Consider the following 22,891-nt stretch of genomic DNA (forward strand, 5'->3'; position numbering starts at 1 on the left):
ATTTTGATAAATCTGGATTGATAATTTTTGCCCGATTAAAATAAGTCCTCTGTACTTCGGATGTGATGAAGGACTGAGGTGTAATACGGTGAAAATTGTTAAAATTTCAAGTGATTTTTGTGCACGATTACAATACTTTCTCTATACTTCGTATATACGAGAAAGTAAAAACACAAAGTATTTTAATTTCTCTTATACGGATAAAACAGGAAGAATTTTAATCGTGTGAAAATCGTTTTACATCTTCTTGAGTTATTTGTAATCTTGTCTGAATGTCTGTCTGTCTCTCTCTCCATCTGTGTGTGCATGTTTGTCTGTGTGTGAACACATTAATTTGAGTAAAGTTCCAGTTAGATAAACGAAATTTAATATATAAGTATTATATACAATTTGCAGGGTTTTTTTAATTTTTATTTTTAAATGGCAATTTCAGTTACTTGAATTTCATTCCGTTTCCGTTGGGGATACACGAACATGGGTAGTTCTACTATTTTGTTAGGTAAATGAAATGTCACATATAAATTTAAAATTGTATTCTTTTATTACTTTCAATCGAGCTTTCCGCTTAACGAAATGTTGTTTTATGCCCGGTTTCTAAAATACCGGTAGCTTAATTTCCGTTCGTTGGGTAGGCGAAATCCCCTAGATTTCTACATAAGATCTCATACGTTGTTTTTTGTCAACTTTAGAGTTTCGTCCGGTCAACGAACTGCTACTTTTGTTGTATTTCCTTGTGAACTTTAGAGTTTCGTCCGTTCAACGAACTGCTACTTTTGTTCTATTTCCTTGTGAACTTTAGAGTTTCGTCCGGTCAACGAACTGGTGCTTTTGTTCTATTTCCTTGTGAACTTTAGAGTTTTGTCCGGTCAACGAACTGCTACTTTTGTTCTATTTCCTTGTGAACTTTAGAGTTTTGTCCGGTCAACGAACTGCTACTTTTGTTCTATTTCCTTGTGAACTTTAGAGTTTCGTCCGGTCAACGAACTGCTACTTTTGTTCTATTTCCTTGTGAACTTTAGAGTTTCGTCCGTTCAACGAACTGCTACTTTTGTTCCATTTCCTTGTGAACTTTAGAGTTTCGTCCGTTCAACGAACTGCTACTTTTGTTCTATTTCCTTGTGAACTTTAGAGTTTTGTCCGGTCAACGAACTGCTACTTTTGTTCTATTTCCTTGTGAACTTTAGAGTTTTGTCCGGTCAACGAACTGCTACTTTTGTTCTATTTCCTTGTGAACTTTAGAGTTTCGTCCGTTCAACGAACTGCTACTTTTGTTCTATTTCCTTGTGAACTTTACAGTTTCGTCCGTTCAACGAACTGCTACTTTTGTTCTATTTCCTTGTGAACTTTAGAGTTTCGTCCGTTCAACGAACTGCTACTTTTTATATATATATAAATTTCAGCGACTCATCCATTGCATTTGAAAAATGGCAAAACTTGCATGCATTTTTCGCTATTTGAGTGACGAGAGAGAGAGTCACAATGTTTTCACCAATGTCTGCAACACGGCGGGCAATGGTATTTGCACCCTAAGCTACATTTTCAAATTGTTTTGAATTTTCTGGGCAAAGTTCCTTAGGCACCTCCAACAAACATTTTTCCGTGGACAAAAAGATGTCCGCGGGCAAGATGAGAGGAACCCGCGGGTCGTAGTTTGGAGACCACTGATTTAGACGAATGATTTCCCAAATACAAACCGATTTTCTTGGGAATGATTAAAACACTAGTTGGCTTTAGTATCTACAACCGGAACTAAACGAATAGCATTGTGACGATAATTGATAAGTTTACAAGTTTTCAAACCTAGTTTTAAAAACAATCGGTAGTCTATTTAAATTTGAAAAAAAGTTTATTACAATGCTATGGTTTAAAGTTCAGGCTATATTAAAATTTGTAAATTGCCAAATTTCAATTATTATTAAATGTTTAGACATTTTTTTTATTAAAGAGAAATAAATATCAAGAATCTAAAGTATGTGTTAAAATTATAAAAAAAAATGTTTTTGCTTTTTTTTTATTCATCAGCATTTATACGATGTTTTATACCAGTATGTTTATAATTCCCACTGTAAAATTTGACCCATGTACATGTAAAAAAACATTTGTTACATGTCTTTATAACAACTGAACATTACAAATATATTACATCACACGTTCATAAATAGCGGCTCAAGATCCGCACTCAGCTCTTTGATTGGAAACAGGTGGCTCAATTAATTAAGTAATGGCTCTATAAATAAACTAAAATGTTGGTATAATTATAGTCATTAGGTTCGCTTGTTTTGGCGCAAATGAAACTGGTTTTTAAACAAAATAAACACAAACCTAGAGAAACTAAAGACAAACCTAGAGAAACTAAAGACAAACCTAGAGAAACTAAAGACAAACCTAGAGAAACTAAAGACAAACCCAGAGAAACTAAAGACAAACCTAGAGAAACTAAAGACAAACCCAGAGAAACTAAAGACAAACCTAGAGAAACTAAAGACAAACCTAGAGACACTAAAGACAAACCTAGAGAAACGAAAGACAAACCTAGAGAAACTAAAGAGAAACCTAGAGAAACTAAAGACAAACCTAGAGAAACGAAAGACAAACCTAGAGAAACTAAAGACAAACCTAGAGAAACTAAAGACAAACCTAGAGAAACTAAAGACAAACCTAGAGAAACTAAAGACAAACCTAGAGAAACTAAAGACAAACCTAGAGAAACTAAAGACAAACCTAAAGAAACTAAAGACAAACCTAGAGAAACTAAAGACAAACCTAGAGAAACAAAAGACAAACCTAGAGAAACAAAAGTAAAATGAATGTCGTCTGCCAGAAGTGCTGACATTGACCCCATTATTCCCGCTTACCTTGACGAAAAAAATATTGTTTTTATTTTATCGTTTTAGTCGTCTTAAACTTTCAGAATATGTAGATCTAATTAAAGATTGAAAGTGGAGAAATGTAATAGTTTAAGAATTTGCGCAATATAGTTTGCAAATGCAGAAAAAAAATGTATTTAAAATCTGAGACGACATTGCTGTTTATTATTGAGCACCATTTTCCGTCGTTATCTCTATAAAACAAAATTTAATTAATTGGATATTTAATCCAGAGCACCATTACGTTTGTGCTATAATTTTTAGGTAAATGTTTTGATAAGGGGATAAAAAAAGTTTGTTTTAATGTTTAGTGCTTTACGGCGTTTCAAAGAAAAAAAAACTCGTTAAGATTGCATACCACATTTTCCGTATTTTCTTCTACATTTTACGAGTTTGTTATTGCGTATGTTTTGGAACAATGTGGCGACCAGCAATACAAACTATTCTTTTGGTTTGAGTACAATTTATTTTTTAAATTACTTAATATTTAAGAGACAATCATCAGAATGTATACAACATTGAAATAAACTACACATAATCGAGGTTTTGTGATCACATTTGTTTAAATAACGCTGTACACGATATTTGAAAATAAATTAAACCCTCTTTAGAGAGTCAAACGCAATTGATGCAAATTTCGATTTCTATAGTTTCACCTGAATAGGTTAAGACATAAATAAAAAATAATAACTGCGTCAACATATGCGATGGTACGTTTCATATGTGTCTAGGTCTAGATGTGGGGATGTGAAAACATAATAACTTACTGACTTACAGTTTCAGAAAGTAAATCTATCACTCACCTGTGTGTCAGACTTGTCTTTTGGATACTTGAATCTATCGGGCCGGTCTAAAAATAGCTTGACCTATCAATACATCGATAACATAGGACTATAAATACACACCAACTTCCGCCGTTCGAATGCCCTCCCTGCCTAATGATCCCTAGACATAGTGGGACAGTATGCGCTAGAGATCTACACACTCTTGGACGGGAAAAAATGAAATATTCCCGTTGCTATAAATAGACGATTGACAGAGGCCCAGCGCCCGCTCATCTTTACTCACGTGGTCAAAAAGCGAGCTTTTTATTGGTTGACACAGTAGCAGGCGTAGAGCATGTCTTATTTCACTAGACCCCCCTCCCCCTTCCCAAGTCCTGTTATTGCATTCGGATAACTTTGAATTTTTCAGATTTGTTATTAACAACTCTTTAGTGGTGTAGCGAAATGTGTTGGTGTAAATATGCAGATGTGTAAATGTGTGTGTAATGTTCATGTATATATAATGTATGTGTGTCCATATAATTGGGTGTACATTTCTATTTTTACATATGTGTATGTATGTGTTTTAATTAAATACGCCTAAACAAAGAACATAACCATAATCACTCATAACCCTTCACTCATCACACACTTTCGTTTTAGCTCAAATGACAGTTGACATATCGGTAAAAGTTTCATATACCTTACATCGGTTAGTGAAAGACAGTTATGTGATAAATAAATAGTTACAACTTTGTATCTAGTTACATTTGTTCTGAGTATCTTTGTCTTATATGGAAGTATCAGGTTTGTTAGACGCGTGACTTTAGTGTGTTATAGTTCTTTTAGGTCTGAGTTTACTAGACGGAAATAATAGGATATGGTATAATTCTTGTGTCTTTGAGTTTCATATATATCTAAGATGACTGTTAGAGGAATGTTACTTGGGAAATATGTGTTTTACTCTATAGAACAGTGCTGGAAACTGCTGGAAAAAAAGGTCCAGTTTGTTAATGAATTCCTACGCGGCTTTAGGTAGGTGAGGACTTGTTACTTAGGGCGGACATCGAAAAACTCTCGGCTTCCGACCGCCCGTCCCTAGCCATGCCGGGACGTGCGTGCTGCACTAATGCGTGCGTGGGGGGAGCGGTAAACGCCTGCCACTTTAGTTTAGCGGAGCGCCACCTACGCCGCCATCTTGCTTAAAGCTTAGAACAAGGGCAGCAACTGAGGTGTGGTGTAGTGGGATGGTTGCTGTTGTAGTGTGGTGGGATGGTTGCTGTTGTGGTGGGATGGTTGCTGTGGTGGTGTGGTGGGATGGTTGCTGTGGTGGTGTGGTGGGATGGTTGCTGTTGTGGTGTGGTGGGATGGTTGCTGCTGTGGTATGGTGGGATGGTTGCTGCTTTGGTGTGGTGGGATGGTTGCTGCTGTGGTGGGATGGTTGCTGTGGTGGTGTGATGGGATGGTTGCTGTGGTGGTGTGATGGGATGGTTGTTGTTGTGGTGTGGTGGGATGGTTGCTGTGGTGGTGTGGTGGGATGGTTGTTGTTGTGGTGTGGTTGGATGGTTGCTGCTGTGGTGTGGTGGGATGGTTGCTGTTGTGGTGGGATGGTTGCTGTTGTGGTGTGGTTGGATGGTTGCTGCTGTGGTGTGGTGGGATGGTTGCTGTTGTGGTGGGATGGTTGCTGTTGTGGTGTGGTGGGATGGTTGCTGCTGTGGTGTGGTGGGATGGTTGCTGTTGTGGTGAGATGGTTGCTGTTGTGGTGGGATTGTTACTGGTGTGGTGTGGTGGGATGGTTGCTGTTGTGGTGAGATGGTTGCTGTTGTGGTGTGGTGAGATGGTTGCTGTTGTGGTGAGATGGTTGCTGTTGTGATGGGATGGTTGTTGTTGTGGTGTGGTGGGATGGTTGCTGTGGTGGTGTGGTGGGATGGTTGTTGTTGTGGTGTGGTTGGATGGTTGCTGCTGTGGTGTGGTGGGATGGTTGCTGCTGTGGTGGGATGGTTGCTGTGGTGGTGTGATGGGATGGTTGCTGTGGTGGTGTGATGGGATGGTTGTTGTTGTGGTGTGGTGGGATGGTTGCTGTTGTGGTGGGATGGTTGCTGTGGTGGTGTGATGGGATGGTTGCTGTGGTGGTGTGATGGGATGGTTGTTGTTGTGGTGTGGTGGGATGGTTGCTGTGGTGGTGTGGTGGGATGGTTGTTGTTGTGGTGTGGTTGGATGGTTGCTGCTGTGGTGTGGTGGGATGGTTGCTGTTGTGGTGGGATGGTTGCTGTTGTGGTGTGGTTGGATGGTTGCTGCTGTGGTGTGGTGGGATGGTTGCTGTTGTGGTGGGATGGTTGCTGTTGTGGTGTGGTGGGATGGTTGTTGTTGTGGTGTGGTTGGATGGTTGCTGTTGTGGTGGGATGGTTGCTGTTGTGGTGTGGTGGGATGGTTGCTGCTGTGGTGTGGTGGGATGGTTGCTGTTGTGGTGAGATGGTTGCTGTTGTGGTGGGATTGTTACTGGTGTGGTGTGGTGGGATGGTTGCTGTTGTGGTGAGATGGTTGCTGCTGTGGTGTGGTGGGATGGTTGCTGCTGTGGTGTGGTGGGATGGTTGCTGCTGTGGTGGTTAGGTTTTAATGGTTGCCAACCAAACTAGAATATTTAATCTGATAGCGACCGAACTGATATTGATAATCTATTAAGGCGGACGCTTGATTAAAAATATAATTTCTATATGAAATTATATATTTTAACTATTTGGGTCTAGGTGCTGGGGCGTGGGCTGGGGCGGGAGCGGGGGTTTTTTTTTGGGGGGGGGGGGGGGAGGGGCGGTGAGAGGTGCTTAAAAGAAAAACAGGACCACTGGGGTAATATAGGACGAGTGGGGCGTTACTATTCTGTTAGGATTCTGACAGGTCAGTTTTGTTCGTGGAGGATGGTTGAAACAAACTTTGCCATTTGCTACGCACATTCTACGTCTTAAAGTTCATGGTCCTGATTTTAAATAAATGACCGATTTGACGATTTCCTGAACTGTTGATTGATAACTAATTACTTATTTATTTTTATATTTGGTAGGTAGATCGAATATTCAGATGAATTGTACAGTCAAATCGAATATTCAAATTGAGTCTTTAGGAGACTTCCGATGCACTTGTCAATAGAAAAAAACTCTTTAGAAATTAGCTTTCTTGGCGCGAGCCTGCTAATGGCAGTAATGGAAACTTTACCGGCACAAAACGTTCAAACTCTGGACACGGTGGTGCCAAGGTTTCCCGTCTTAATTATGACATGTGACAAATTTATTTGACCTGGGCAAACACAAACACAGCTCGACGTCTCTATAGTGTTACTAATGTGAGGGGAAAGGTTAGGGGTGGAGGGTGGGGGTGGGAAAGGCGGCTTTCGTTAGGTTAGGGGTGGAGGGTGGGGGCGGGAAAGGGGGCTTTCGTTAGGTTAGAGGGTGGAGGGTGGGGGCGGGAAAGGGGGCTTTCGTTAGGTTAGAGGGTGGAGGGTGGGTGTAGAAAAGGGGGCTTTCTTTAGGTTAGAGGGTGGAGGGTGGGGGCGGGAAAGGGGGCTTTCGTTAGGTTAGAGGGTGGAGGGTGGGTGTAGAAAAGGGGGCTTTCTTTAGGTTAGAGGGTGGAGGGTGGGGGCGGGAAAGGGGGCTTTCGTTAGGTTAGAGGGTGGAGGGTGGGTGTAGAAAAGGGGGCTTTCTTTAGGTTAGAGGGTGGAGGGTGGGGGAGGGAAATGGGGCTTTCGTTAGGTTAGAGGGTGGAGGGTGGGTGTAGAAAAGGGGGCTTTCTTTAGGTTAGAGGGTGGAGGGTGGGGGAGGGAAATGGGGCTTTCGTTAGGTTAGAGGGTGGAGGGTGGGTGTAGAAAAGGGGGCTTTCTTTAGGTTAGAGGGTGGAGGGTGGGGGCGGGAAAGGGGGCTTTCTTTAGGAGAAATTTGAAACTAAGGCTTTAAACTACTATGTAAATAATAGAAAAATAATGCTATGAAGTTTATAATCGCTGCAAATGTGTTTTTTCGCCAATTATTTAGTTGACATCCCCTGTTGTTTCAAATAAGAATATTTGAGAAAGTTTTATTTCCACAAAATATCAACGAACTAACATACACGATGTCAACTAAATAATAAGCGAAAACACACATTTGCAACTCGTGATATAGACATGATTTTTAATCCATTTTAAATATTTAAACTTTTCGATATCTCGTAGAAACAAGAATTGCATACCAAGTGAACTCCAAATAAAATGTGCATAATAGTGCGGAATATTATTAGTACTTTATACATTCACATGCGTTTTTTGAGAAATCGGAAATAGCGAAAATTACTACTTCCGATTAAAGGAAATTACTCAAAAGAGGCAGATAATTAGATCTTTTACTAAGATGTGAAATTTCATTTATCTATCTGAAATAGTATTCAAGTTATAGGCTTATGAAAAAATGAAAGTAGAAAAAGTTCCGGTTATCGGAAATCTCTCAAAAGTTGAGACGATTCTACGATTTTGATATTATACTTATATATGAAATTTCATCAACCTAGCTGTAATGGTACTCATGTTATCGTGTTTACAGACACACACACACACACACATACACACACAGACATACGGACAAGATTGCAAAACTATGTTTTTCCGACTCAGGGAGCTGTAAAACGTCGAGATTTGCAAAACTCTGCGTCATTTTTTTTTTTTGCTCGATTACAAGGCTTTCTCTATAGAGCCTACTTCGTATATACGAGAAAGTAAAAATGTATACTTATACTTTGGACAAATACGCGTCATATGTGAAGTTGATCAATCTATGCAAAATATATTTATGTAAACAAAATATACTGACATTTGTAATTGTGCATTATGGAATGAATATTGTTCATTGATTGGGGAACCCAAAAATACGATTTTCATTGTCAGGATTCGGCACGCTTTGTAATAATATTTCAGAAAAACACTTTAATTATCCTTAATGAGCCCAGAAGTCATTAGCCCTTAAAAGATTACTTTTTTTCTAAAAACAAACGAACTCGACAGAGCCTGGTAAGGATGGAAAGTGTATTATATATCACACATATCACACACACACACACACACACACTTTCATATATATATATATATATATATATATATAACACTCATATATATATATATATATATATATATATATATATATATATATATATATATATATATATATATATATATATATATATATATATATATATATATATATATAGTCTATATATATATATACATATACATATACATATATATATATATATATATATATATATATATATATATATATATATATATATATATATATATATATATATATATATATATATATATATATATATATGAGTTTATTGTGCAAATAAAAATATTTCATATTTGTGTTTTGTAAATGTGTTTCCTGTAGACTGGCCTCAGACAATATTTCTGACGTCATTGAACCGTATTTATGGAGCCATTTCCGATAGAGGTCAAGAGGTCAAGTGTAGGGATACGGCATCAAGGAAATAATGACGGCATGGAACAATTTATCATGGCTGCTCTTGTTCTCACGATACCTCGTTAGTTCTCGCTCTGCACGAGGGTGGATGCCCTTTGTTCTTTTAGGACACACTGCAGGGGGTGAGGGGTAGAAGGGGTTGGGGGGTAACAATTTATTTTCTTCGGGCAGTGTAATTATGACATGACATGCTTGCACATAATGAGCTGATGTTAAGTTTGTCTGTGGGTAGTGATGTGGTCTTATTTTTTGTGTGTAGGGAGTTGTTTTAAATTTAGCTCTGGGAATGGGTGAGGTTGTTTAATGGTGGGTAGTGTTGATATGACATCAATCAGGCCATTTGTAGCGTTGCTGTCGTTCTGTTCTGATTCTTTAGCTTCATTATATCAAGTATATATAAGTGAAAAAGCGGGGAGGGGGGGGGGTCGCTTATATTTTGATATTGTGAAGAGGCGGGGTTGTTGTCAATAGAGTGATGCCACATGCAGCTAGCTTGATCTTTCCTGCCATTGATGCTTCTATTTTCTGCACCTAGTTGTCGCCAAGCTCTACTGGTCTGGCGGATGTTATGGTTCTAGCTGTGGTTGGATGCTGTTATAGGATGTTGAGGTTGGATGTTGTGGTTGGATGTTGTGGTTGGAAGTTGTGGTTGGATGTTGTGGTTGGATGTTGTGGTTGGATGTTGTGGTTGGATGTTGTGGTTGGATGTTGTGGTTGGATTTTGTGTTTGGATGTTGTGGTTGGATGTTGTGGTTGGATGTTGTGGTTGGATGTTGTGGTTGGATGTTGTGGTTGGATGTTGTGGTTGGATTTTGTGTTTGGAAGCCAGCCCCCCTCCCCATCGAACGAAATTGAATGTATATAGAAAACATATACTTATTCCAGTGCCTGCCTGCACCCCTCCCCCGGAAAATTTAGTCCGCCCCCCCCCCCCCAAAAATATCAAGTGCCCCCCCCCCCCACCCGGATAAAAAAGTCTGATAGAAACACTGTCTATGGTATGTTTGGCAGTTTTCTAGCAAAAACTTAAAAAACTATATTTTAAATGTATCTTTTCATACAGCCTCGTGGTAGTTCAAAGTAGGCAAAAAATGACGAATGGATGTACATAAAAATATCACAGGTAATAAGAGCTTGCGAATGGATAAACAGAATCATTCATGATAAAATAAATATTAAATAGACAGCATAAATCTATGTTGGTATGGGTGAGTAGAGAGAAGAATTCTTTTCGTATCTATCGAGCTGGAAACAATGCTTCAGCGGTTCCAATATGGCCGTCAATTTGTTCCCTGTGTGTTGAACCAAGGCTTATTGCTATAGGAAAAAAACATATGTCGTGTCGCGTATGGGGTAATGTCAAAACCGGTCTGAGGGGATGGGGGAGGGGGGTGCTAGGGGGGGATTGTATGACGGTCTGTGACAGGGGGTCATTAGCTGGTCTGTCGGGAGGGGGGGGGGGGTGGGGGATCTGCCAGCCAGGGACAGGGGAAGGGGGTCGTATGACGTATGCCTGTCCGTGACGTCAGACCATTGATCATATGCTTCAATTATTCCTGCGCTCTACAAATTGTACAATTAAATAGAAAATGGGGAATAATTGGTTTCTTATGAAGCCTATTATTTGTGTGTAAAATTTAATTGTTGCCTCCCTTGTATTACACTAGTTTTTTTTTCTTTATTTTTTGTTATTATTATTTTTTGTATGTCTATTGATTTATTACTTTTTTGTTTACATTTTATATCATCAGATTTAAAAGCGAAGAAGTAAATAAAAGATTTATTGCCACAAATGTTTTTTTTTGTAAGCACTCTTTATTCCAGGAACAATGAAAGACAACTCGTGTGTTTCCGATTACGTTAGATATTGGAGTAGCCTCCCTTCCCTGGAGCCCAAAATTATCCCCATTTAACATTTCCGTGCGACAGTGGAACATTTGCAGGACAGTTTTGTCGGTGCTGAGTCAAGGGCGATAATTAGGTTTACGTTTACTGGCTCCACACAGGAAGTGGTTTGTGCTTTTATTTTCAGTTGGAGTTGTCCTTCTCTCGTAAGTTGTTTCATTTCTTATCCCATATTCTTCCCTTTAGTATAGTATCTTCCAATTTGTACATTTTCTTCCTCTTTCGTTTATCCTGATCTAAAGCATACTCCATTGACGTTTTTTCTTCTTTCACAAATTTTTATTCGCTTTTTATTTCTTCTCAATATTCCATGCTTTACGTTTCCTTTTGGATTATATCATTGTATTCCGTAAATTATGTTTATATTTAATCACAGAAACAAGTTAGATTCATGTTCATGTTGCGGGTTTATTTATTTGTTTTCCATTATTAAAATGTTGCTCATGGTAAACATCGATCCAAACCAAACTTGTAATGTTATCGAGGCAATGTTTTGATGTGTCATATCCTTTTCTCAAGAGTCTGATTGTTATAAAAAATATGCTAGCTGGTATATTTCACTCACACAGTCAGTTAAAATAGTCTCAGTCTCATATATAATATATCGCCTATTCACACATAGGCGATATATAGTGCATACGTATATAATTTGATAATTTGTACACACAAGCACTGAGTCCTAGAGAGAGACCTATGTACCCATGTGCCTGTACCCCGTACTGACCTACTTTCTGGTGACGTTTAGTATGTTTTGACGAGCTTTTTTTTTGTTCCAGTCTTTACACTAGCACTCGACGAGTAGTGCCAGAGCGTAGCTCGAACTATGATGGCAGCAGAGTATGAAATCAGGGTTGTCACAATGTTTTTATTTCACGTCATTTCTCGTCTGTCTGTCGTGCTTAATGCTTTGTCATGGTTCAAAACTGACACGCGAAATTTCGACCACTCTTAACTGACCAATGACTCTGAAACTAGGCACATGGGTCAAGACCCTATGACAATGCAATCTGGCACCAAATTTGTGTTAGTTGATGCTATTTAATTTTTAATGAATTATTTTAAATTTCCTATATCAAGTACTATTTACGGCAATTGTTTTTAGTCATGAGATTCTATTGTATTAAACATTTTATGTATTTAAAAAAATAAATAAAACATATTTAATACGAAGCTTTATATAGCTACTAGCCGTCCCGGCCAGGCCCTGCACTGGCCTCTGTGAAAAACCTATCTGTCAAGGACTATGACATGTATGTTTTGTAATCTGTAGATACACGGCATTGCCCACCACAACCACCAAAAACAAAAACACGCAAAAAAAAAAACAAATACAAACACAAAGGAAAACACCAACACAAACACAAACAAAAAAAGTAAACTAAAACAAACCAAATCCACACCCAAACGCAAACCCACCCCAAACACAAAGAAAACAAACGCAAACATAAAAGCAAAGTGCTCAAAGTCTAGCCAGGGCTCCAAATTGCACCATGCTGGGGCGCCGGCGGAACCGCCTGTTTTAGCTTAGTAAACAAAGATAGTACCCCAACTCATTCATAGACCTTTGAACTCACTTAAACGAACGTAGGCGCCATAGCGAACACGGGAAGGCCCGGGGCGCCAAATAGCACCTAGTCTCAGCGCCAGAGGACGCCCGGATTTGATTCACCTTTCTTATCCAATAGTCTATCGCACTGTTTAAAACGAAAATATGCACCATAGCGCTCACAGCATAGCCCCAGGGCGCCAAATCGAACCGTGCCGGGGCGCCGGCGTACGCGCCTGTTTCAATTTAGTGAACTATTATAATGCTTATCCGCGAAACGGAAAGAAGTAAACATAGAGGACATTTAGGAGCTGATTTCTTAACTGTTATTGATTAAAAAAAAATTAGTAAACAGTACGTTCAGTGTATAAACCCCTACCTCCCCCCCCCCCCCGTCGTAATGTTTTTTTTTATAAGGTGAAGTCGTTGTGTTTTTATTAATTTATTGAGCTGATTTCTTAACTGTTATTGATTAAAAAAAAATTAGTAAACAGTACGTTCAGTGTATATACCCCTACTCCCCCCCCCCCCCGTTGTAATGTTTTTTTTAATAAGGTAAAGTCGTTGTGTTTTTAGTAATTTATCGAGGGACGTAATGAGTGCTAAAGCACCGATTGTAAATAATTTTTAATTTTTCAGACATAATTAGAATTTTTGTGAAAGGTGATACATTTTTAAAAATTTTATTTGATGGACATGCCGAAAATTATTACTATAAGTTTGAAAAATGAACTTTGTTTTACAACACGTTCAGTATTAACTTTTTAAGTAATTAATTTAGACGATAAGCACTTTAGACATATTACACTATGACAACAATAATAATTAAATTCTTATATTCCTTTGTAATCTGCGGTTTACCCGCCCATACAATCATACAGAATTTAACTTTATATAGTAGATGTACTAATGATTTCTTCTTAGAATATATAATAATGTACTACTATTTAAATAACTTCAAAGAAAAGCGTGGGCTACCATGTTTTGTATTGAATGCCTTGACTAAAATTTAACATGAAATCGACATAATTACATTTTGATTAATTTTAAAATCATATCAAAGATTGCTGTTTTGATCAGATAACCACACCTCTTCTGGTTGTAAAAACGTATTTGACCACACCCTATCTGGCTGTGATTTGACCACACCCTATCTGACTGTGCTGAATTGACCACACCCTATCTGGCTGTGACTTGACCACACCCTATCTGGCTGTGTTGATTTGACCACACCCTATCTGGCTGTGTTGATTTGACCACACCCTATCTGGCTGTGTTGATTTGACCACACCCTATCTGGCTGTGATTTGACCACACCCTATCAGGCTGTGACTTGACCACACCCTATCTGGCTGTGATTTGACCACACCCTATCTGGTTGTGATTTGACCACACCCTATCTGGCTGTGATTTGACCACACCCTATCTGGCTGTGATTTGACCACACCCTATGTGGCTGTGATTTGACCACACCCTATCTGGCTGTGTTGATTTGACCACACCCTATCTGGCTGTGTTGATTTGACCACACCCTATCTGGCTGTGATTTGACCACACCCTATCTGGCTGTGATTTGACCACACCCTATCTGGCTGTGAATTGACCACACCCTATGTGGCTATGATTTGACCACACCCTATCTGGCTGTGTTGATTTGACCACACCCTATCTGGCTGTGATTTGACCACACCCTATGTGGCTGTGATTTGACCACACCCTATCTGGCTGTGTTGATTTGACCACACCCTATCTGGCTGTGATTTGACCACACCCTATGTGGCTGTGATTTGACCACACCCTATCTGGCTGTGATTTGACCACACCCTATGTGGCTGTGATTTGACCACACCCTATCTGGCTGTGTTGATTTGACCACACCCTATCTGGCTGTGTTGATTTGACCACACCCTATCTGGCTGTGATTTGACCACACCCTATCTGGCTGTGATTTGACCACACCCTATCTGGCTGTGATTTGACCACACCCTATCTGGCTGTGTTGATTTGACCACACCCTATCTGGCTGTGTTGATTTGACCACACCCTATCTGGCTGTGCTGATTTGACCACACCCTATCTGGCTGTGATTTGACCACACCCTATCTGGCTGTGCTGATTTGACCACACCCTATCTGGCTGTGTTGATTTGACCACACCCTATCTGGCTGTGTTGATTTGACCACACCCTATCTGGCTGTGATTTGACCACACCCTATCTGGCTGTGATTTGACCACACCCTATCTGGCTGTGAATTGACCACACCCTATGTGGCTATGATTTGACCACACCCTATCTGGCTGTGTTGATTTGACCACACCCTATCTGGCTGTGATTTGACCACACCCTATGTGGCTGTGATTTGACCACACCCTATCTGGCTGTGTTGATTTGACCACACCCTATCTGGCTGTGATTTGACCACACCCTATGTGGCTGTGATTTGACCACACCCTATCTGGCTGTGATTTGACCACACCCTATGTGGCTGTGATTTGACCACACCCTATCTGGCTGTGTTGATTTGACCACACCCTATCTGGCTGTGTTGATTTGACCACACCCTATCTGGCTGTGATTTGACCACACCCTATCTGGCTGTGATTTGACCACACCCTATCTGGCTGTGATTTGACCACACCCTATCTGGCTGTGTTGATTTGACCACACCCTATCTGGCTGTGTTGATTTGACCACACCCTATCTGGCTGTGCTGATTTGACCACACCCTATCTGGCTGTGATTTGACCACACCCTATCTGGCTGTGCTGATTTGACCACACCCTATCTGGCTGTGTTGATTTGACCACACCCTATCTGGCTGTGTTGATTTGACCACACCCTATCTGGCTGTGTTGATTTGACCACACCCTATCTGGCTGTGATTTGACCACACCCTATCTGGCTGTGTTGATTTGACCACACCCTATCTGGCTGTGATTTGACCACACCCTATGTGGCTGTGATTTGACCACACCCTATCTGGCTGTGTTGATTTGACCACACCCTATCTGGCTGTGTTGATTTGACCACACCCTATCTGGCTGTGCTGATGTGACCACACCCTATCTGGCTGTGATTGGACCACACCCTATCTGGCTGTGTTGATTTGACCACACCCTATCTGGCTGTGTTGATTTGACCACACCCTATCTGGCTGTGTTGATTTGACCACACCCTATCTGGCTGTGTTGATTTGACCACACCCTATCTGGCTGTGTTGATTTGACCACACCCTATCTGGCTGTGATTTGACCACATCCTATCTGGCTGTGATTTGACCACACCCTATCTGGCTGTGATTTGACCACACCCTATCTGGCTGTGATTTGACCACACCCTATCTGGCTGTGATTTGACCACACCCTATCTGGCTGTGATTTGACCACACCCTATCTGGCTGTGATTTGACCACACCCTATCTGGCTGTGTTGATTTGACCACACCCTATCTGGCTGTGTTGATTTGACCACATCCTATCTGGCTGTGATTTGACCACACCCTATCTGGCTGTGATTTGACCACACCCTATCTGGCTGTGATTTGACCACACCCTATCTGGCTGTGTTGATTTGACCACACCCTATCTGGCTGTGATTTGACCACACCCTATTAACTATTTACAATTAACTACTAGACATCCAACAAACGGTGTCAATTAACTATTAAAACAAGTTAATTAAAAAAGTCTAGTGACATTTATGCGCAATTTCCTTATGCTATCTAAAAATAGCTCTGACGTATAATGATGGGGTGCGTTCAAGCTAGAAGAAAGATCGGTTTGTAGGTGTTTATGTAATTTTAAAATTTGTGACCGAACGAGAGGATATTTTTGAAAACTTTCTTCGGCAATATTGTTCTAAATTATGGCAGGAATCGATTGGTACATGTTTCAAGTCGCTAAGTGGTCTGGTTGCCGAGATATGGGCCAAAAACTGCATTTTTTCGAGGTTTTTTGGCTTTTCCGGGAAATACATGAAAGAAACCCGGAATTTTTATGGCCTATGCTCATTCTCCTAACTTACTTAAGATAATTGCTTTTGGAACTAGTCATCGATATTGCTTCGTTAAGGAGGAGATACGACTTAAAGCCCGGACACACATTCATCCATCCATCCATCCATTCCCAGAAATGACGAGTTAATAAACGCAATTCTCCAGAATGGAAATTGCGCTAAAAACTGTATGAACATTGTCACATTTGTAATACATTTTTAAAAAAGATAAAAACTTGTGTATAGTATTTTATTTCCAAAAGTAAAGAGATTAGGATGTATAGAAGTGCTCCAAAAGTCGAAAAGTAGCAACAGAGGCCAAGATGTTTGGAAATTTTAAGCTAAAATCTGACCAGTCAGAGTCCGTTATTATGTGTAAAAACATTTTTTTTCAAATCATACATTTTAAAAAAAACCAAATAAAATAATCTTAAGTACTGTCTATTTAGAGGTAAAATATTTTCTTTGGTATTCTTTGTCCGTGAGATTTTTTTCTGGGATAATTTGCCCTGAGATCATTAATTTGTCGTGGGATAATTTGCCCCTGAGATCATTTGTCATGGGATAATATGTCCGTGAGATATCTTGTTCTGGGATTGTTTTTACCTGTCTAAAAGTATATCGACTCCTCTTATAGCCTCTACACAACTAAAGTGTGTGGATTCTACTGCGTGTAAGTTGCCAAAATAAAATTGTAATCGATTCCTCAGCGATTATACAGTACTCGTATCGATTCTTCCGTGTATAAACATACAGGGTTTTACAGTAAGGATTTATCATTATCTTGTTAATCAAAAGATTACTCTGAAGGACATTTTGTATATACGATGGAGACTAGTTACAAGATGAACAAAATGTTATCTAGGAGGACCTAATAATATATTGGAGGACAAAATGTTATAAAATATCACAGGAGCAAATGACAACATAAAGGACCTAATTTTATACTGGAAGACAACATGTTATAAATTACCCCACAGATGAGAAAATGTCAAATGAGAGGACAATGTGTGAAAACTAAAAGACAGCAGGTTGACCAAGACTACATTGTCCAGTTCTCCAAAAGGCTAACTGTATCTGTGGACTTTCTCAGTGATCCTAACTGTATCTGTTGACTTTTTCAGTGATCCACTCTAGAAATGGGTAGACGGCCGTAGTAACAGGGGGGAGAATGTCACCGTGACATTTCTTGTCCCCGTAGGAGACGACGCCCGTGAGGTAGAACTTGTTGCTCAGGGCGCAGACCAGGGGGGAGCCGACGTCCCCGTAGCACAGGTCGGTATTTGAGAGCAGGTCCAGGCAAATGTTTTGGTCGTCCACATCGCCGTTGGCCACCACCTGCCACAGAAAGAAGCACAGGTACTGGTCCAGTTTGGTCACCTTCAGGTACTGCAGCCTGGGTGACTGTCGCTTCTTGTGGCTGGTGATGCCCCAGCCGCTGACGTAACAGGGTGTGGCGTCCATCAGGCTGTCTGCTAGCATGCAGATGGGTTTGATTTTATCCGTGTAGTGGACTTTTTTCTTCAGCTTCAGCAGCGCGAGGTTCGCTTGCCGGGTGATGTTGTTGTAGTCGTCTTGGCGGATGGTGAAGTCCACATCGATGGTGACGGCGTCGTGTGCGTGCAGCTGGGTCTGGCCTAGGATCACCTTCCCGGGTTTACGGGACACCAGGCAGGCGGCCGCCGTAAGGACCCACTGCTGGCTGATGAGGGCCCCGCCGCAGACCTTATCGTCCACCTGGTACAGGGCCATCCACGGGAAGGCGCCGTCCTGCGCAACCAAGCCGCTGATGATGTTCTCCTCGAACATCCTCGGGTAGTTGTTGGTGCCGCAGTCTTCGTATTGGTCTATGGCTTCCGGGTTGTAGGTCTCATCCATGTAGTTGGGAAGCTCCCCGCGGTGGTAGAGGTAGTTGTTTCTCACGCTGTCAAGCGAGCCCATGGGCTTGGAGGAATACGTACACTGGACCACAGTTTTGGCGGCTCCAGGACGGAGGAGCTAAAACAAAAAGTTTGTCATGGGATTAGTCTCCGTTTTAAGGAATCGGGAATTAGTCTCTGTGTTAAGGAATCGGTGATTAGTCTTTGTTTTAAATAATTGGGCCATCATTATAGCTAGACAACACACACACACACACACAAATACACACAGAGCGACCAAACTATGTAAGGCCACCTTATTTCTAGACAACACACACACACAGCAACTGCATAGTACAAACATACCAGCAGTGTCAGTAGGAAAGAAAGTATTTTTATCAGCAACATCATTGGCAGTCTAAAGTAGATAGCAACATCATTGGCAGTCTAAAGTAGATAGCAACATCATTGGCAGTCTAAAATAGATAGCAACATCATTGGCAGTCTAAAGTAAATAGCAACATCATTGGCAGTCTAAAGTTAATAGCAACATCATTGGCAGTCTAAAGTAAACATCATTAGAAGCTCTGCAATCATAAAGCAACGCGGTACAATTGGGTAGGTCTGCAATTGACATTGATGTGTAAGTGCCCTTTTTAACAAGTCTCTATCACAGTATTTTATTGAGTTAACGTGCTAGCTCAAAAAGCATTTGGCACTAGATCTATATATTCATTATCGTATTAGACGTGTATATTGCACATTGCATTAGTCTTTGTCATAAGACATTGACACTGGATAGGTAGAAAGTAGAGTTGAAATGAAAGTTTTAAAGGACGCGAGCTAGAAGGTATTCGAGAGGCCCATTAATTAATTTAAAAATCATACACAGCGTAGTTACAATTAATATGGTAATAAAATCCTGTCTGTCTGGTTTTTTTCGGACTTTAATAAAGATTGGATGTATTTGATGTTTTTAATATTTTCGGTAACTAAATAAAATTAAAAAAAAAAAAGCAAAAACAATTCGGGTTTCACGTGTAATGGCGACATAAACAATGGCATCCTGCTATTCGATAAACTGCAATAAATTTTATTGTACTCATTGTAAGCTGAAAAAGGAAAAACTAGGTCATGGGGTTTAAATTTGCATTGTTATTTAAAAACTTTATCTGCAAAGTTTTGTAAACATATAATTATCGATCACGGAGTTCCTGTACAGCCAATCAATATGTGTCTTACGAAAGTGAAACATCCGGTTATAACTTAGGCTTGATGAAAATAAATAGAAATGTAGCTTTAAATTCAACACATTATTTTCAAGTTCTCTGGATTTGCAACTTTTAAAGCATTTATTCTAAAAATATAAAATTTCTAAGTTAATTAAAATAGGCTTAAGTTTTTATTTTTTATTATTTTTACGGTCTAAATCTAAAAAGCACGTTTTTACCCCATGTCAACAACATGATGGAAGGATTTTCGTCAACTCACTCGCCTCCATTCAACTTGATATGTCGTTTAGTCTGTCAGCCATTTTGGTAGCTTATTCTAGTGTCAGCACATGAGTAGTATATTCTATATTTATAAACGAGTAGGTTTTCAATTAAAATAGGCTTAAGTTTTTATTTTTTATTATTTTTACGGTCTAAATCTAAAAAGCACGTTTTTACCCCATGTCAACAACATGATGGAAGGATTTTCGTCAACTCACTCGCCTCCATTCAACTTGATATGTCGTTTAGTCTGTCAGCCATTTTGGTAGCTTATTCTAGTGTCAGCACATGAGTAGTATATTCTATATTTATAAACGAGTAGGTTTTCAATAGTACAGATCTAGATCTAAATCTAGATCTAGGATAATTCTAGAATCTAGATCAATGTCTAGATTCTAGGGTAAAACCTTAGTGTCAACCCCCCTAAATATTACATTTGACTTTATTATTTATATTTATATATATACATATTTTATTATAACATCTACTAATTTAAATCTACTATAATATTTATTTCTGTTTCCTTTTGTCAATTAAATTTAAAAAATTAAAACATTAATTTACTACAATCGACTTTCACTTTATTTATATTTGAATGGTCAAATATACCATAGTTTACCGTAACTTTAGTAACCGAAACTCAACAAACATTACCCGATAATTTCCGACGCTAAACTAAGGCATTACCGATTCTAAAATCTAGATCTAGACTAGATCTAGATCTAGATCTAGAATCTAGATCCAGTAAACTCAACACTATGATAGATCTAGAGAGGATCTGAAAATAGAACTGCACTTGTTTCACATTAAAAATATTATCGTAGTTATTTGTTTACTTACATAAACTACTTGAAAAAAGTCGTAACATCTTTCTGTGGCAGTAGAACATATGTTGTGTAAACCTAAATCTAAGAGTTAGTTAAAAATTTAAAAAATATAGTGTATAAAATTGGTATGATGCGCAAAGACGTTGTCCATGTGAGACTGGTGCTAGACGGTGCAATGTTAGCAACTTTTCGCACCATTAAAGCATACTCTAGTTTCTTGCGTGTTTCAAAGATAAATTGTACGATTGCATTACAGCCTAGTTCACGGGTTGCAAAGTTTTTAGTACTTAGATTGAGTATAATGTGGGTCTATGTTGTAAGTTGATGGCTTATCAATAATAAAGTGTTTACGAAATTCTCAGTAGGCAACCTACAATAATGTGGAATGTATAGTTTTGTTACTTACTACACGTCAAAACATCTGAAAAATACAAACCCGCTCCCCTCCCTCCAAGCACGCTCTCACAAACACACACACACACAAATTTACTACGAAAAGAGATGGCTCTAATTTTAAGACACTTTGAACGTGAGTATCAGTGGCGTAACGAGGTCGGGTGTCACCCGGTGCGGCACTTAATGGTGTCACCCCCCAGAGGCGTAGCGACCCTTCCCGGGGACAAACTTTCAATTTTCGATTTGCACCCCCTCCCTCAAACTTTCGATTTGCACCCCCCCCCCCCTCACATTTTTCCGTATATGTTTTGCTATTTTTTTTTGCCTAGGTGTCAACCCCTCTAAATAGAGTCACCCGGTGCGGTCCACACCCCCGCACCCCCCCTCGCTACGCCTCTGGTGATTATTGAGATGACTAATTTCCTCGTTAGAAAGAGAGGGACCGCGCGCTTTGTTACGAACAATTTTCATGCCATTTACCTGCAGGTACCCGATCATATAGGCGTGAGTAACAAACAAACCCAACTTTGTCTTGTGTATATAGATCGATACAAAAGGTAGATGGGAAAAGCTAGGTCTTGTACTAAAATGTCTTTTTCCAGGAAATGCAAATAGAAAAAAAAAACAGTCTATAGTCAGTCGTTGCTCAACAGTTTTATTATATGGTGATTCGATGGAGTCATTGCATGTAGGAATGGTGGAGTTATAGCGTCTTGAAATTGTCGAGTCATTGCATGTAGCAATGGTGGAGTCATGGCGTCTAGCGTAATTAGTTTTATTACAAACAATATTATCTAATGTATGGTAGACGCACAGTTTTCTAAAAAAATTTACAAGTCGGAAAAAACAAACAATTCGCAACATCACGTATTCAAATGACATGCTAACAACTAAGCTAATTAGCTAATTAGTGTTGAACGCGACTAGGATTAAGTGATTTTTAGCTAAACATACATTGCCCCACATCAATTCAGTTTAAAGTTTCACACAACGCACTCTTTCAATCATAAATAAAATGTCAAGATCCGCTGTTTAAAGTTTCACACAACGCACTCTTTCAATCATAAATAAAATGACAAAATCCGCTGTTTAAAGTTTCACACAACGCACTCTTTAGTATATCATAAATAAAATGTCAAGTTCCGCTGTTTAAAGTTTTACACAACGCACTCTTTAATATATCATAAATAAAATGTCAAGATCCGCTGTTTAAAGTTTCACACAACGCACTCTTTCAATCATAAATAAAATGTCAAGATCCGCTGTTTAAAGTTTCGCACAACGCACGCTTTCAATCATAAATAAAATGTCAAGATCCGCTGTTTAAAGTTTCGCACAACACACGCTTTCAATCATAAATAAAATGTCAAGATCCGCTGTTTAAAGTTTCGCACAACGCACTCTTTCAATCATAAATAAAATGTCAAGATCCGCTGTTTAAAGTTTCACACAACGCACTCTTTCAATCATAAATAAAATGTCAAGATCCGCTGTTTAAAGTTTCGCACAACGCACTCTTTAAATCATAAATAAAATGTCGCACTCTTTCAATCATAAATAAAATGTCAAGATCCGCTGTTTAAAGTTTCACACAACGCACTCTTTCAATCATAAATAAAATGTCAAGATCCGCTGTTTAAAGTTTCGCACAACGCACTCTTTCAATCATAAATAAAATGTCAAAATCCGCTGTTTAAAGTTTCGCACAACGCACTCTTTAAATCATAAATAAAATGT

At 39.4% G+C, this 22,891-nt stretch overlaps 3 protein-coding genes across 8 annotated transcripts in view; 1 reads left to right on the top strand and 2 right to left on the bottom strand.

The window, feature by feature from the left end:
* The window catches only part of LOC131929401 (corticotropin-releasing factor-binding protein), a 31,100-nt gene extending 27,237 nt beyond the window's left edge, over window positions 1-3,863 (bottom strand). For all 4 annotated transcript variants that reach the window (XM_059285574.1, XM_059285575.1, XM_059285576.1 and 1 more), the window contains exon 1: window positions 3,671-3,863. The gene's annotated coding sequence lies outside the window, so the exon portion shown is untranslated. The remainder of the gene's footprint in view (window positions 1-3,670) is intronic.
* A 7,281-nt stretch (window positions 3,864-11,144) lies between these two features.
* The window catches only part of LOC131929396 (glutamyl aminopeptidase), a 100,297-nt gene continuing 88,550 nt past the window's right edge, over window positions 11,145-22,891 (top strand). The window contains exon 1 of the mRNA XM_059285560.1: window positions 11,145-11,186. The gene's annotated coding sequence lies outside the window, so the exon portion shown is untranslated. The remainder of the gene's footprint in view (window positions 11,187-22,891) is intronic.
* Window positions 16,824-20,903, bottom strand: LOC131929398 (chymotrypsin-like protease CTRL-1). 3 transcript variants are annotated; one of them, XM_059285564.1, is made up of 3 exons: window positions 20,772-20,903; window positions 18,805-18,885; window positions 16,824-18,577 (listed from the first exon to the last, which is right to left on the bottom strand). In XM_059285564.1, the coding sequence occupies exons 2-3, from the start codon at window positions 18,847-18,849 to the stop codon at window positions 17,678-17,680; spliced, it is 945 nt and encodes a 314-aa protein (XP_059141547.1). In that variant the 5' UTR covers window positions 18,850-18,885; window positions 20,772-20,903; the 3' UTR covers window positions 16,824-17,677. The 3 variants fall into 3 exon arrangements, with proteins under 3 accessions (XP_059141547.1, XP_059141546.1, XP_059141548.1); XM_059285563.1 differs by having other exon boundaries at window positions 18,805-18,914; XM_059285565.1 differs by having other exon boundaries at window positions 18,805-18,943.

This window comes from Physella acuta, unplaced genomic scaffold, assembly GCF_028476545.2.
Source record: "Physella acuta isolate Inbredline_101_S28 unplaced genomic scaffold, ASM2847654v3 ptg001625l, whole genome shotgun sequence".
Lineage (NCBI taxonomy): Eukaryota > Metazoa > Mollusca > Gastropoda > Physidae > Physella > Physella acuta.

Coding starts and splice junctions, on each gene's coding strand:
- LOC131929398 (XM_059285564.1), bottom strand. CDS start 18,849: ATGATGTTGCTGATAAAAATACTTTCTTTCCTACTGACACTGCTG. Junction 18,578..18,804: donor CTTTCCTACTGACACTGCTG/GTATGTTTGTAC, acceptor TTTTTGTTTTAG/CTCCTCCGTCCTGGAGCCGC.